The sequence below is a fragment of the Pangasianodon hypophthalmus genome, chromosome 13 (genome assembly GCF_027358585.1).
Source record: "Pangasianodon hypophthalmus isolate fPanHyp1 chromosome 13, fPanHyp1.pri, whole genome shotgun sequence".
Taxonomy (NCBI): Eukaryota; Metazoa; Chordata; class Actinopteri; order Siluriformes; family Pangasiidae; genus Pangasianodon; species Pangasianodon hypophthalmus.
Window position 1 is genome coordinate 6,446,379 of NC_069722.1, and position 14,759 is coordinate 6,461,137.

The 14,759-nt window shown below is 40.4% G+C and overlaps 1 protein-coding gene across 4 annotated transcripts in view; it reads right to left on the reverse strand.

Annotated features, from left to right (window-relative positions):
- Positions 1-13,995, reverse strand: part of znf385c (zinc finger protein 385C) — a 94,403-nt gene extending 80,408 nt beyond the window's left edge. For 2 of the 4 annotated variants that reach the window (XM_026917251.3, XM_053239025.1), the window contains exons 1-2: positions 13,824-13,942; positions 2,486-2,595 (exon numbers count right to left, since the gene is read on the reverse strand). Coding sequence is in view for 2 of the 4 variants with exons in the window: in XM_026917250.3 (XP_026773051.1) it covers positions 13,824-13,878 (55 nt within the window). In the remaining 2 variants the exon portion in view is untranslated. Of the gene's footprint in view, positions 1-2,485; positions 2,596-13,823 lie in introns of all 4 variants that reach the window. The other 2 variants (XM_026917250.3, XM_026917249.3) reach the window with 2 other exon arrangements.
- Positions 13,996-14,759: the final 764 nt, after the last annotated feature.

The following is a 14,759-nucleotide window of genomic DNA, read 5'->3' on the forward strand; positions in this document are numbered from 1 at the left end:
ATTTTAGATTAGGGATGTAACCGAATATGAATACGTTACTGAACAGATAATGCGTTACAAATCTAAGCGGTTACAAATACAGATTCAAATAAGAGGTGCACTATTCAGTTTTGTTTTTTGTCTGTCGTGAGTGGTTTGCTCTAGTAGTCTGACCTTAATGCTGCCTAAACCATATTTATAAACCATATTTCTATACAAACTGGCCTGAAATACACAAAAGAAAAGCTTTTATTTATAGAGCTGCTGCTGCTTAGTGCCCACGCAGACCACAGGGCAGCAATATGTCTTCTGGGGTCTCCAACAAATAATCATTTAATTAAGTTTAAAAATAACTTCCACTTGTTTTTGCCATTCTTAAATGAAAATTCTCCATAATTGCTAAAACAAAATTCTTGCTGGAAATACAGGCATTATAATGAAATGCAGCATAACGGGTGCCATTGTGCCTCACAACAGCACTGCATCCCGGCTTCGTACATCTTCTACAATCTTTTCTAACCTTTCTGGAATGCAACAAACCCAAAAATTAAAGTAAATCAAATCCAGTGTTATTACGTGGCTATTGCTGTCAGCTGTAATCAATAGCTCTCTGATTTGGCATCTGGATGAGCCCAAGTATGAACTCGGGTGAAGTAGCTGAGGCTGAGGAACTGGTTGAGGAACCTTCTGGTTTAGACCACACCCACTTCCAGTTCAAATCCAAACACAGATATAGATAGTGGCATTGCATTGCTCACATAGATATAACATATAGTGATCATTTATTTAGTACAGTAATACTCAAAACTATTAGACACCTTCAAAAATACACAAGCACACGCATGTACATTTATACCAATTTCTTTTACACATGCTCAGTGCTCGAAATGCTTGTGCTTTTTTTTTAGGAACCAACTTTCAGCCCACAGCCTTTCTAATAACTGTAGTGGTCACGGTACACCATGCCTTATTTCCCTTCAGCATCGGGCTGCCGTGCTTCAGATTAACCTCTATCACGCAAACGCGGCTGCTTATTATGTTCGCCATAATAATTGCTTTTAAGTCATGCGTGACATATAAATGAAGCCAAGAATGTGTGCCAAGGACAAAGGCAGACAGCAGGAGACAATTAAAGGGCCATTAAATGGGACATGCTAATGCTATTTACGGAGGAGAAGAGAGAGAAAGAGAGAGAGAAAGTGATCAAAAAGGAGATCAGGAGGTCAAGTGAGAGCGAGAGCAGAAAAAGAGAGATCAAGAGTGAGAGATCATGAAAGAGAATAAAAGGGACTGAAGTGTTTAAAGTAGAAGTAGTAGTAGTAGTAGTGGTATGATGGTTGATCTAGTAAAGGTTGTATGTCATCATAAATTGTGGCCCTAGATCTTTACCATACAATAATATGATATCAAATTTACTGTGACGATACACTTTTTTTTTTAAAAAAGATACTACATGTATCATCAGACTTTTATAACACAGCCCGACTTTCACTCATATTAACAACTAGCAAATTTGCTTGTACCTTGTTTTCCGTGGTAACATATTACATACAGATGTTAAATAAAAGTTTTATTTATTACTTTTACTGATGTTTTTATCCCCCACCCCCTTTTTCTCCCTAATTTGGTCCTGGCCAATTTACCAGCCAGCTCTCCCCTATCACATGCTGGCTAACACCCAGAGACACTGAAAGTTAACACGTGCTTCCTCTGAGACACATGAAGCCAGCCAACCACATCTTTTCACAGTGCAGCGTAACACACTCAGAGGAAAGTGCTATCGACCCTCTTCCTCATACGTGATCTGACAGACACCCACGATTGGCTAGTGTCACTGTGATTGACAGGGAAGAGACAGTATGCATGACCAGTTGGCTGTAGCATCTTGGTGATCTCTGGATGACAAGACAAACGCTTTTCTGCTGAACCACCTTTTTTTTTCTGTTTAGTTGACGTAGGTCGACCTAAGTGTTATCAGCCATTCTATTGTTTTGCTAGCAATTTGTTAGCAAAAAAATAAATATCTAGATATGTATCTTGTCTCAAGGATCATGGTCTGTTTTTTTTTTGCCACATCACTCATCCCTTAGTGGGTCTGACCTCAGAAATATTTAATTACGAAACAGAGTCTAAAGAAAAACTCCCTTCTACCTCTCATCCCCATATAGAGGCTTCTCTATACTACCAGCCCACACACTAACACTGACACACAGTTAACCAAGAGCACCACACCACATTTCTTTAAAAAGCTAATAGAAGCACCCACACACACTTCACTGCTTCAGCGGCATAATAAAAATCAGGTTCGCCTCTTTCTCTAAAGCTAACGCCCTTCACCTTGCCTCCTCTCCTCTCTGCACAATGGGACTGTGATTCACCCAGCAGTCGCCCAATCGCACAGCCGGACACAGATAGGAAAAGAGAGCAAAAAATAGAGTGTGAGAGAAAAGGAGAAAAGGAGAAGTAGCAGACGGATGTTAAAATCAAGAGCGTCTGTTCACACAACCTTGGAGTGAGTCAGCTCGGTCCAGACGTCACTGCCTCCTCCAGGGCTGTTTCGAGCTGCAGGGCCACGCGGGCGCCTCGAGAGGTGGGCTCAGGGTCGGGTTAGGAGATCTGGAGGAGGACGTGATCAGAGAGGGTGTGTGAGTGTGTCCTTGAAAAGCTCATTAAGGCTCATTATTAACAGACCGGGGCAATTCCATGCAAATGTCAACTATAGCACAGAGAGAAAATAAAGTTGTGAGCACAGGAAAAAAATAACTTCTAAATCGCCCACTTAAGTCTATGTTTAACTTTGTTCATTTTTAGTTTATTCTGATGATGAATGCAGTGGTGTTTACCGTCTAACTGTGGGAGCTGTTCAGTCTCTGGAGGACTCAGATTTTCCTCAGTATCATATGAGTTAAAGACGTGATCTATATCCTTTTGCATTCAAAAGCTGTCCATTCACAAAGCAATGTATCATCATTATCATTTCACCCTTACTTTTCTTTGTTGTGTTATAAAGAAGTTTATGAAGGAAGAGCTTGATTCCAATTAAACACTGTCTTATCCAGATCTACTGCTGATCCAGGACCCTCCAGTGAGGACATTACAACGCTCATACTCACCTTATTTCTAGCACAAATGTTTCCTGTTTTTCCTCAACCGATCCATCGACTTAAACATGGATTCAATCATGCGCATACTATGTGAAGTTTTGCCATCTTTCCCACCTGCCACTCTGAAAATGATTTCCCGACATACACTCTGAGGAAAGCGTTTTCTACCCTCTCCTGCATACATGAGCTCACAGATGATAGGCTAGTGTTGCTGTGATTGACAGGGGAGAGAGAGTATACCATCCCTCCCACTCAGAGAGCATGGCCAGTTTTGCTGTCTTGGCTATCCTGATGGAAGGCTGTGGCATCGTCGGGATTCGAACTCATGATGATAGCTTTTCAATGAGAGCGGGAACACCTGCTGCCTGCTTTTGACCTCAATTCTGCCTGCCAAATTGGACTTTTAATAAATTTAATCTCGCACTCTCATCCACCAGCCTCCAATTTGTTACAAGTGCAAAATAGTCATTCAAAGTGACAATGTAAATTACAAATCTGGAGGAAAAGAATTAAACAGTTCCCACCAACTAGCTTGTTCTCCTCTGTCACACGACAGCTAAGGACCAGGGAGGATGATGCTTAACACAAACAATTATTTTTATAATAGACTAATCAACTAGTAAGCTACAGTATTTCAATCAAAACAACCAGTTTATATCACAAATAGAGTTTTATGCAAAATGTTAATGTAAAAAAATGGTATCAAAAAATGCCTTAAACTTATACTTTATACTGAGTTTATACATTATAGCCAAAATAGCAAAGCTGTTTAGTTTCTCCTTAAAGATAATCATTTTAATTTTATTTTTACTTTTTCCTTGCATACGCACCACAACAAAGTAGCCATGATACTCTCATTTTCAGTGAAAAGAGCTGAAGGAACCAGTAAATAGAGTGTCCATGTGATGTCACATCTATAACTGCTACATATCTGCAATTTATTAATAAATATCCTACTGTGGAATATTGGTCTGCGTTCTAGTCCAGATACACAGTTTTTCTGATGCTGCTGAACTACACTTGTGCAGGCAGTGAGACACTGCTATTCAACATACACTCACCTCCCACTTTAATAGGAACACCTTTACACCTGCTCATTTATGTACTTATCCAATCAGCTAATCATGTGGCAGCAGCACAGTGCATAAAATCATGCAGATACAGGTCAAGAGCTTCAGTTAATGTTCACATCAAACATCAGAATGGAGAAAAATTTGATCACAGTGACTTTAACCGTGACATGGATGTTGGTACCAGATGGGCTGGTTTGAGTATTTCAGAACCTGGGATTTTCATAAACAACAGTCAATACAGTTTACACAGAATGGTGCGGGGAAATTAAAAAAAAAAAAAAAAACATTGAGTGAGCGACAGTTCTGTGGGTGGAAATGCCTTGTTGCTAAGAGAAGTCAGAGGAAAAATGGCCAGATTGGTTCAAGCTGACAGGAAGTGTACTCAAAGTAACTCAAATAATCACTCTTTTCAACCGTGGTGAGCAGAAAAGCATCTAAGCATGCACTAAACAATGAAATTTGATGTGGATGAGCTACAGCAGCTGAAGACCACATTGGCTTCCACTCCTGTAAGCCATGAACAAAAATATGAGGCTATCATATGCACAGTTGACTACACTGTTGAATACACTGTACAATTGTACAGTTGAAAATTAGAAAAAAAAATCAGTCTTTCCAGTTTTCAACTGCGCAGTTTTTGTGAGTCTGTGCCCACGATAGCCTCAGATTCTTGTTCTTGGCTGACAGCAGTGGAATCTGATGTGGTCTTCTGCTGTTGTAGCTCATCCACCTCAAGGTTTGATGTGTTGTGCATTCTGAGATACTTTTCTGCTCGCCACGGTTGTAAAGAGTGATTATTTGAGTTACTATAGACTTCCTGGCAGCTCAGAACAGTCTGGTCATTCTCCTCTGATCTCTCTCATCAACAAGGCGTTTCAGCCTGCAGACCCTTCACTCACAGGATGTTTTTTGTTTTCATACCATTCTGTGTAAACTCTAAAGACTGTTGCGTGTGAAAATCCCAGCAGATCAGCAGATTCTGAAATACTCAAACCAGCCCATCTGGTACCAACAATCATGCCTAAATCAGAGAGATCACACTTTTTCTTCATTCTGATGTTTGATGTGAACATTAACTGAAGCTCTTGACCTGTATCTGCATGATTTTATGTATTGTGCTGCTGCCACATGATTGGCTGATTGGATAACTGCATAAACGAGCAGGTGTACAGACGTTCCTATTAAAGTGGATGGTGAGTGTATGTTCATATGGCCATATGCATAAATTGAAGTGGCGATTATCATCCTGTCTCTTTAAGAAAGGTATACAATACACACACGCACACACGTGCACACACACACACACACACACACACACTCGCACACAGTGATTGAGGGATTAAACTGATTCTAAAGACACAATGAAGCCCATAAGCTTAGTTTTAATCAACCTTGTCACCCTCAGTTCATTACACCCTGACTATCCTCCACTGTGATCAGCACACACACACACACACACACACAAAAGAGTATTGATTCCATCAGAGTCTTTTTCACTGTGGTAACACAGTTGATTAGCCTTAGTCTATATGTGAGACTCCATCACAGTGATCTGAGAAATGTCTCCGATCAATAACGTGTGTGTGTGTGTGAGAGAGAGAGATTTATTGAAAGATTAATGTTGTTTACACACATTATCCAAGTCGAGTGTATCTGAATGTATTACAAGGCGGATTTTTTTACACTAAATAGCTCACAGGCAGCTTTTGAGCAGTGTGTCTGATTCAATAATTGAATATCTAGGTAAGCGTGCAAAAGGAACTGGTTTGATCAAGGAGAAAGAGGAGAAGATAAGGAGAACGGGAATTATGATAAAGAGAAGAAGGAGGACTAGGAGGACATGGAAGTTACAAAGAAGGAGGAGGATTAAGAGAAGTGGCAGAAATAATTCCTCAGCATCAGTGTTGTAGTACTGTTGTAGAAACTATGTTATTGACTGAGTAGCGAAGACGAACGATCAGTTCATTTAACATATTCTACATGTGTTTTAACTTCTGTCCGAACAGACAGAAGTGTTTGCCATTTGGAGCCATTTTTCTCTTTATACTCAGTAGAGTGGAATAATGGAATCAGTGTTTAGTAACTTTTTACAATTATGTTTCCCATTAAAATTTAAATTGTAATAGGGGATAAGCTCGAGAAGAGTCACACAAGCTATCCACTTTAATCAAACTCTGGCATGAATCATGCTTTCAGATAAATGCTTCCATTAGACGATGAGATTCACAATAACCTTCCTCAGAAGTGGCTGTAGAAAAAAACGGCAACACCATCATCCCAGTTGACACCCCGCCATTTTATTTGAACGAACAACAATAAAATGTGCACTTTCACATATCACAGCTTACTGTTTATTACCCTGTTTGATGGACAGTAAAGAATCTCCTATTGTTCTAACAGACTGAAAGCTCTGGGCTTTCTGAAGTTCATTGAGGATGTCTCTCAGAAGCAGCTCTGGAGAAGTATAAACAGAGGCTTAAGACAGAAGAGCAAAATGAAATGGATTTATCAACCAAAGAATTTAAAACACATATTTAGTATGTTGGTGGGACAAAAAAATTCAAGTGTGAATAATGCAAGTACTGAAAATAAAATTGAAAAGGAGGGAAGTAGGGACGGCTCACACTAGTTGAAGTACAAACACGCTTCCAAGCGGCACGACTTTCTAAGGTCTCACCATCCTGGAACAGTAGGTGTCAGGTGATGGGGTGAAAAACCTAAACTGGGAGTGAACTAGCAACCAGTTCGACTATAAAATAGGCACATTAAAGCCTTGAAAGATCTCTGACGCATGTTTTGGTATATACATCTATATAACTGCTTCAAGAAAATATTTAATCCCAACATGGCAACTTTTAATGACAGCCCATGTTATAACTCAGACATTCCTTACACTGCACACTCATAGAGCACTTGTGATCGAATTCCTAACAAGCGGCATAAAAGTTGTGCTACATTTTGCCCCCATCACTCAAATTCCGCCCAAGGCAGTTCACCTATATGGAGAGTAAATATTTCACGTGTTTCAATTTGCTATGTGTGACCCAGGCCTAGTCTACAAGCCTAGTCTACAAGCCTAGTCATACAGACCTTCGCTTTAGAAGGGGCTGTTTCTTTCCTACATGGATATGAATGAACAGGCAGACTGGCATGCACACACACACACACATACACACAAATATACACAAAAATGCTGATGAGGCAACAGTGCCTTCTTTCATACTGAAGAATCCCAAAGGAATTAGAGAAAGAGGTGCTGTACCTGCTCTCCCTCACTCAACCCTCTATTCATGTGTGTGTTATTTGTTTGTGTGTTTCGTGTCTACTCATGGCTTACACAGAAGTGCACTGTTAGGCACAAATCTGTGGCACTGGTTTGACGCATGTGGTGTGTGTGCGTGTACATGAGCAACACCCATCTCTTTAAGTCTGAGCCAAAGTTGGATTCTTTGGCTTCACATACACACACACACACACACATCATTGAGACCGGACGCTCAGGCATCAAACACTTGAGGCTGTGAAGGTCGTTTGGTTAAAGGGTGTGTGTGTGTGTGTGTTTAGGCGTATGGAGGGCGCAGTCCCCTCTGTCAGCCAGGGAGAAACAGAGGGGCCATGGTGCTGAAACATTAGCTGTGAGACCTCGGGGTCGCCTCCTGCTGACTCCGTCCTGAGCTCCAACAGGAGGGTGGCAGCGTGACGGCTGCTGGAGGAAGTCTACTACAGAAAAGGGCAGGTGGTGCAGCACACAGCCTTATGCAGCTGTCATACACAATGCAGTCACCAACACACACACATTAATAGAGACAGAGACATGACCAGTGAGTTCTCAAGGATTGTGTTTGTGAGTTTTCATGAGTGTCTAACATGGCAGTAACAAATTAAAGGAAAACCGGTGGCTCTGTTTTGCTTTCTTAAGAGAGAAGAGGTCTGAGTCAACAAAGTACTTCTTTCTACCTTCTGGGTGTGGTCTACACCAGGATGACTCCACCCCCATCCACATGGTACGAGGGATTGCTGAATGGCCTGGTGAGCATGAAAATGATGCAAATCACATACGCCATAGCACTCTGCTAAAAGAGCATTGACATTAACACCTTACTAAGACACAAGGAGTGTAACGATAGGGTGTATCATATTGTGCGATACAAGGCTCTTGATTCGATATATCTGCGCTTCGAACAATACGTTCAACAGACTGCATAATGAAGTAGGCTATTCATCATAAAATACCACTTAAATTATGTGAGGTGTAATAAACATTTAAACTTAATCAAGCCCACTCTCTCTGCTCTGAAAAAGTAATTACCCCTTCATCTCGAATCACGACGCAGGCTGTTTTTCATGGCCCAAAACTCTAGCATACTAGTGTATTAGCTCTAGACAAACAGCAATAGCTTTGCTCAGGAGCAACCTCAAAGATCTGGTGTATGGGCTTCCTGGTAAGTTATGACTCTGACAGCCAGCAAGTGGTGGACCAACACAACACAGAATACTGAATCTGCCAAAAATGTGTGTACAATTCACAAAGTGTACACAACGAGATGAGTCGTGCCAGTGAAAGCTAGCCATGTTACATTCTAATGCACAGCTTTTCTTTCATTGTGTGCTGCTAAGAATCTGAAAGGATCACACAAACACTGACATTAAGTTTCGGTTATTGTACTTTTATAATGTTGAAAGTTTTAATCTACTGAAAATGGAAATCTAAAGCAAATACAGAGGCAATGCTTATTTTTTGCCCTATCCAAAAGGTATTGTATCAAATTTGAATTTTGTGTATCGTGTGTACCGTACACCCCTATAAGACATTTTATATGTTTTTTTTGCTTTAACATAAATAATCTGTTTTTAAACAACTTTTTTTTTTAGCGTCCACTGATCTTAGTTCAATTCAGTTACAGTATACAAGTGGAGACTGATGTGGATCTGAAAAACTTTTTTAAAACAACTTTTGTTTAGTTTTACTTCCAGTGTACTTGTTGCCAATTTCCACCCACTTTCCTATAAAGAACAACTACCAGTCTGGAAGGGTGAAAGCTAACGAGTGTTTCCTCCAAGAAACGTGAAGCTGGCTATATAACCCACGTGAAGAGAGTGTTTAACGTGGGTTTGCACCATGAGGGAAGAATCAGTAGGTGAGCTATAAGAACTAATAGCTGATGTAGCACACCTGAACCTTGTTTCCTGATCTGTATTTACAAGATCTCTCTTTCTCTCTCCGTGTTTATGGCTGTGTGTGCTGTCCCATGAAGCGTTCAATGAGCTTCAGTTCTTTTTTTGTTTATCTTATTCTATGCATCAGAGCGCAGGCTTATTAAAAGGCTTTTTAAAAAATCTTTGAAAAATCTTAGAAAACTGTTCAATTGAGACATCATCTTGAAAAAATCTTGAACTGCCTCAAATAATCCCTCATAAGCTCACCAGAGTAATTAGTTAGGAACTCTTGAACCACCACAATGCCCTCATATCACTGAGCGGATGTGCAATTAGTACTGAATGTTGAAGGGGAAATGTCAAGCAATAACAAGTTTGTTGGGGTTTTCTTTTCGTGACTCTCAGTAGCGTACACTCACACAAACACACTCATGCACACTGTACATTTTGAAACAGTGCTAAGTAAAGCCAGAGAAAGCATATATCAGCAACTTCACTACAATAATGAGGAGAGGATTTGCTTCTTAATTGTGTCTTTTTGTGTTGGTTTTGTGTCACTGCTTTACGAGCAGTAAAGCCACCAGGAAGCTGGTTGGGTCAGTGGTTGAGTCTGTCCTCAGTTCACGGCGCCGGGTTTCTGGTGGCACTGCAGGAGTGCGCATTGTGTGTGCTTTGGTGGCACGACCATCAAAAGGTACATAATTAGCTTTGTCCATGTCCGACCACAATAACAACTTTGTTTTTGTTGTTGTGTCTTGTTGCCTTATAAAGTGACTTCCTGACTGCTGTCCCCAACACACACACACACACACAGACACACACATGCTTTTAGAGCTCTATAAAGTAACAATTGGCTTCTTCAAACATCATTAACCAGACAACACCTAAAATGAAGGGCTGCTAACATGACAGAATACGACTAAAGAAATGTTTACATCAGTTATTTCTATAGAGGGGAAAGAAGAGACGCTATAATTGCGGTCATAATGGCAGCAGCAAGAGCTGTTCATCACGTTGCCCACCCGAACCCGAATGAATCTTTTTTCCAGCCATGATTAATTTCCTCATGCCTCTGGCTCAACTAGAACTTCATAACCATACATCAGCCAAGATGCTAGAGAGAGAGAGAGAGAGAGAGACAGAGAGAGAGAGAGAGAGCAAATGCTGTTTGCCATCTTTATCTGAAAGATGCTCACAACAACATATGTCTATCAAAAAAAAAAAAAAGACAAAGTTAGCACATTCAGAATTCTCATTCATCCATTCATCCACATTGTCACTAATGTTGGCTAGTGAAAGTATCTTGTCAGGCTAATAAACACCACATTATTTACCTCTTTACACTGTATTCGCAATGAAAGCATTGGGGATTAAAAATGACGACAAAAGAAAAAAATTTACTTATATGATCAACGACAAACCAGATTCATTTGTACCAAACACATTTTTGAAGCAGTGTTCCAATCCACACCGTCATGGAGATCATATCAGCATGTGTAACACAAACATCCAGGTTCGCAGGAAAAGAGATTGTGGCGTCCTATCCTAATGAGAGAGTTAAAAAGTGGTGGGGAGATAAAATCTTCTAACGTTTCTCAATTAGGACAGATATGTTCAAGACAAGCATCATGTATCCTTCATAGTGAAAACAATCACACATTGGCTCAAAATGTAAAAAAATAAATACATAATGGTTTGATTTTATAGGCCATATCTGCAAAGTACAAAATCATTTCGAAAATTGATGAGATGTAAATTATGATACATAGCAATACTTGCAGGTATTGCAGTAAAATGACACGGTGTCAGTGAACAGCAGTCTTTACTGAATATGAGCGCATAAATTGTTTGCTATGCCAGAGGGTGGGTACAAATTAGGTGGCTGCCTTTTAATTCCCTGTGGCAGAAAAACATCATTTTGTTCCTTTTCAGTCAAAATGGTGCCTAACAAGAACCCGCAGACATGGAGTAGTCATTATACAATTATCATGATAACATACAGCCGGAGAACAGAGCCTGAAAAATAGGTTAATCAGCTTTGGCAGACTCACAATGTGACTATTAATAAAACCAAGAATTAGGTTATTTGTACATACTGTAGGCTGAAATTCAGTTCTCATTGTATGCACTTAATTTCAACTTGTAATCCTGAAGGTGAGACACAGCGCAAGACACACGCGCATATACATTCTTTCTTATTCATTCATTCATCTTCAGGGGTCCGGGATCCGGAGCCAATCCCGGGAACACTGGGCACAAGATGGGAATACACCCTGGATAAGACGCGAGGCCATCACACGGCACCACACACACTCTTACACTCACTCATTCACACCTAGGTGCAATTTAGAGTCATCAGTCCTCCTCCCGGCGTGTTTTTGGGAGGTGGGAGGAAACCAGAGAACCCAGAGGAGACCCACACAGACAGTAATCGCAATTTCACATGCTCTCAAACCTGCCAGATTTACATTTTTAACTTTTACTTGCATTACCATATGCAGTTACATTCAAAACAACTATGAGATACACTGTACATAGTTATAAGAGAGAGGATGGAGGAAACTTCTCAACGCAATCGCAGTTCACCTGGCATGCAGCAGGGGGCTCTAATTCAGCCATCTTTGAAGATTGTTACTTGTCACACTGTACGAGATGATCCCAATAAAATCTGGGTCGCATTCTATTATATACTGTTCAATAATGTGTTCTCCATGTCAGATTATATGATGAAGGTCCTCTAAAGATAGAAAGAAAATAAAAGAAATTTACGACGTTCTGTTTACATCAGCAGTCAGTGTGATCTGGGCTTGTGCAGAAATATGCAGTCACACATAAACAGAAACATTTTTCAATGTGAGTTTGAGTTAATAAGGATGTTTTTTTCCTGTCCTTTACCATGTTTTTTTACATTTTGCCATTGCCACTAACGCGTCTTTAGCTGTCTTGTGAGTTTAGCGTAATACTATGTCGTCCTCTTACTGGTTGCTTTTAGACGAGCGTCGTAGCAGCGCTCTCGCTCTGAGATTTTGATCAAAAATTTTGACACTTTCAGAACTCCATCAGGTGTCTTTGGTCAGTATGGCAATAAAGCAGCTGATGACGAACACGCCACATTATGCACTCTAAGGCCACTGATCTCTTTTACGTTGCAACAGCAAAATCGGGCCTGTGTAAACGTGACTCGGGTTACAAACTGCTCCTTTAATGTCATTCACTTCAACCATGTGAAGTTGTAGGCAGCTATCATGATGTACTGAAAACCATGAAATTGGATTGTACGGTTGTCATCCAGTTTATTTTTCATATTCATATCATCCTACCGTTCGGTGGCTCAGATGCCTACAAGATCTCTAAGAGGTCTAGCACTACAATGCTATACTATTCTGTTCATACAGATGAAATGAATCCCATCTAGCTTCTATAACTTTTATAACAACTGTAAAGCCAATACAGAAGTCATTATGTGACCATGTACAGTATTTTGCACCAAGGATGCAAGCCCTGTTTCTCATCTCTAATCTCTGGATGTCAATTAAAAAAAAAAGTGAAAAGTTGCATCATGAATTGAGTCAGCACTGAACAGATGAGACAACAGCACAACAGTCAGACAGGTTAATATGTTGGTACAGAACTGCAGCTATCTTTCTGGATAACAGCTGGAAAACTTGACGCGCGCGAGCAGAGATGAGAGTGTGCGCGTGGAGGCGTAAACCCCGCACGAGCAGGTCAATTGAAAGATAAAGGTTCATCATTTCATTTAGACAAACCTACACGAAATGTGTCGAGACTACAGAAGTTAGATTTAAGATTTTTCCAAAAAAAAAAACCTGTTACTGTCTGTTACTGAGTTTTGCCATAAGACGCGGTAAAAGTTGTTTGTTTGAACAATCCGTTCACACAGCGCGCGTGCCACTGAATCGGTTCACACAGCGCGCGTGCCACTGAATCGGTTCCCAATGCGCTCGTGCCACTGAGTCGTTTACAGACATCAGCATAGCATAAACAACCAGAAACCTGAAGTCCAGCTTAACAGTTACAGTCTTACTTCTAACTCTTCTTTTAGCACATTTGATGTGTTTTAAGTAACAAAATAAACACCAAACCGGATGTTCTTCCGTGTATCGATGATGAATTAACCCACTGTTCAGAATTCAGTTTAGCTTAGCTTTCTTTAAAAACAAAACAAAACAGTTAGCTACATCTCTGGAGCTTCACCCCCAAGTCCAGACACAGGTACCTTCTACAAAAACATAAGTTTCTACATAGAAACTCTTCACCCATTTCTGTCAGTGTGTTACTCTCTTCCTGGTGTTCATTTGTATCCTATTAAATTCACCAAACATCCTTCAGCATACCGTGGGAAAAAGATGTCAGTCTGAAGTGACAGGCAGTTAGCACGATAACAGCGTAAACATTAGCATTTACGTTTCACAAACTTGCTCGCGCGCTCGTGGACTGAAGCAAACGCGCTAATAAGATAAGCATTCATTCAGCTCCGCGTGCTTCTTACCGGTTCCGTTTCTTTCCTCCGCGTGTTCCACCACCAAGCCCAACATCACTACCATGCCCAGCTGCGACTCCTCTGACAGTGTGAAGAGAGATGACGCTGACAGAGAGAAAGAGAGAGAGAGAGAGAGAAATTCACCCCAAGACACCCGTGCGTCATTGCGCGCGCGCCGACACACAGCAGCTGCTTCCACAAAAAAAAAGTGCACGCGCCACGACGAGCCTAAGAGACCTTTCACCTCAGGTTGATGCTTCCACTGATTAAAAAATAAAAAATATCATTTTCTCGACATTTACTCACACTATATTTACTACACTGTATTCATAAAAAATTATATTTAATTTCTTTTCATTACTACTGTAGACTCTCTACCTGGCTGCTACCTCAGTAACTGCTATGCCCATATATGGTATAAGCTTATCTTCTGAATATTATGTCATAGTATGTTATGTTTACAATCACAGAATTTTTATTATATTGTTTCTTTCTTTTGCACTACCACTTATATCTGACACTTCTACAGTAGAGCTGTGTACTGGTCAGTGCTGCACTGTCTCTTACTCTGCCTGTTGTCCTGTTTTAGTAGTTATTGTACTGTCTTGTGCTGTTTGCATGTGCACTTTATGTAGTAATGTGTAGTCTCATGTAGTTCTGTGTTGTTTTATGTAGCACCATGGTCCTGGAGGAACATTGTTTTATTTCACTGTGTACTGTACTAGGTGTATGGTTTAAATGACAATAAAGCCACTTGACTTGACTTGACACTAAAGTCTTACACTGTTAGTGTAATTACAAACCCTATTTATAATAACTGTAAAATTCCCAGACTCTAATTTGTTGCAAGTCCTCCATAACGTTTGCCCAAATAACGATTGGCAAAGTCGATTAGCACACCGTCATAACCGTGTGTTTTCCTCCTTTTCAAAATGAAACTCGATA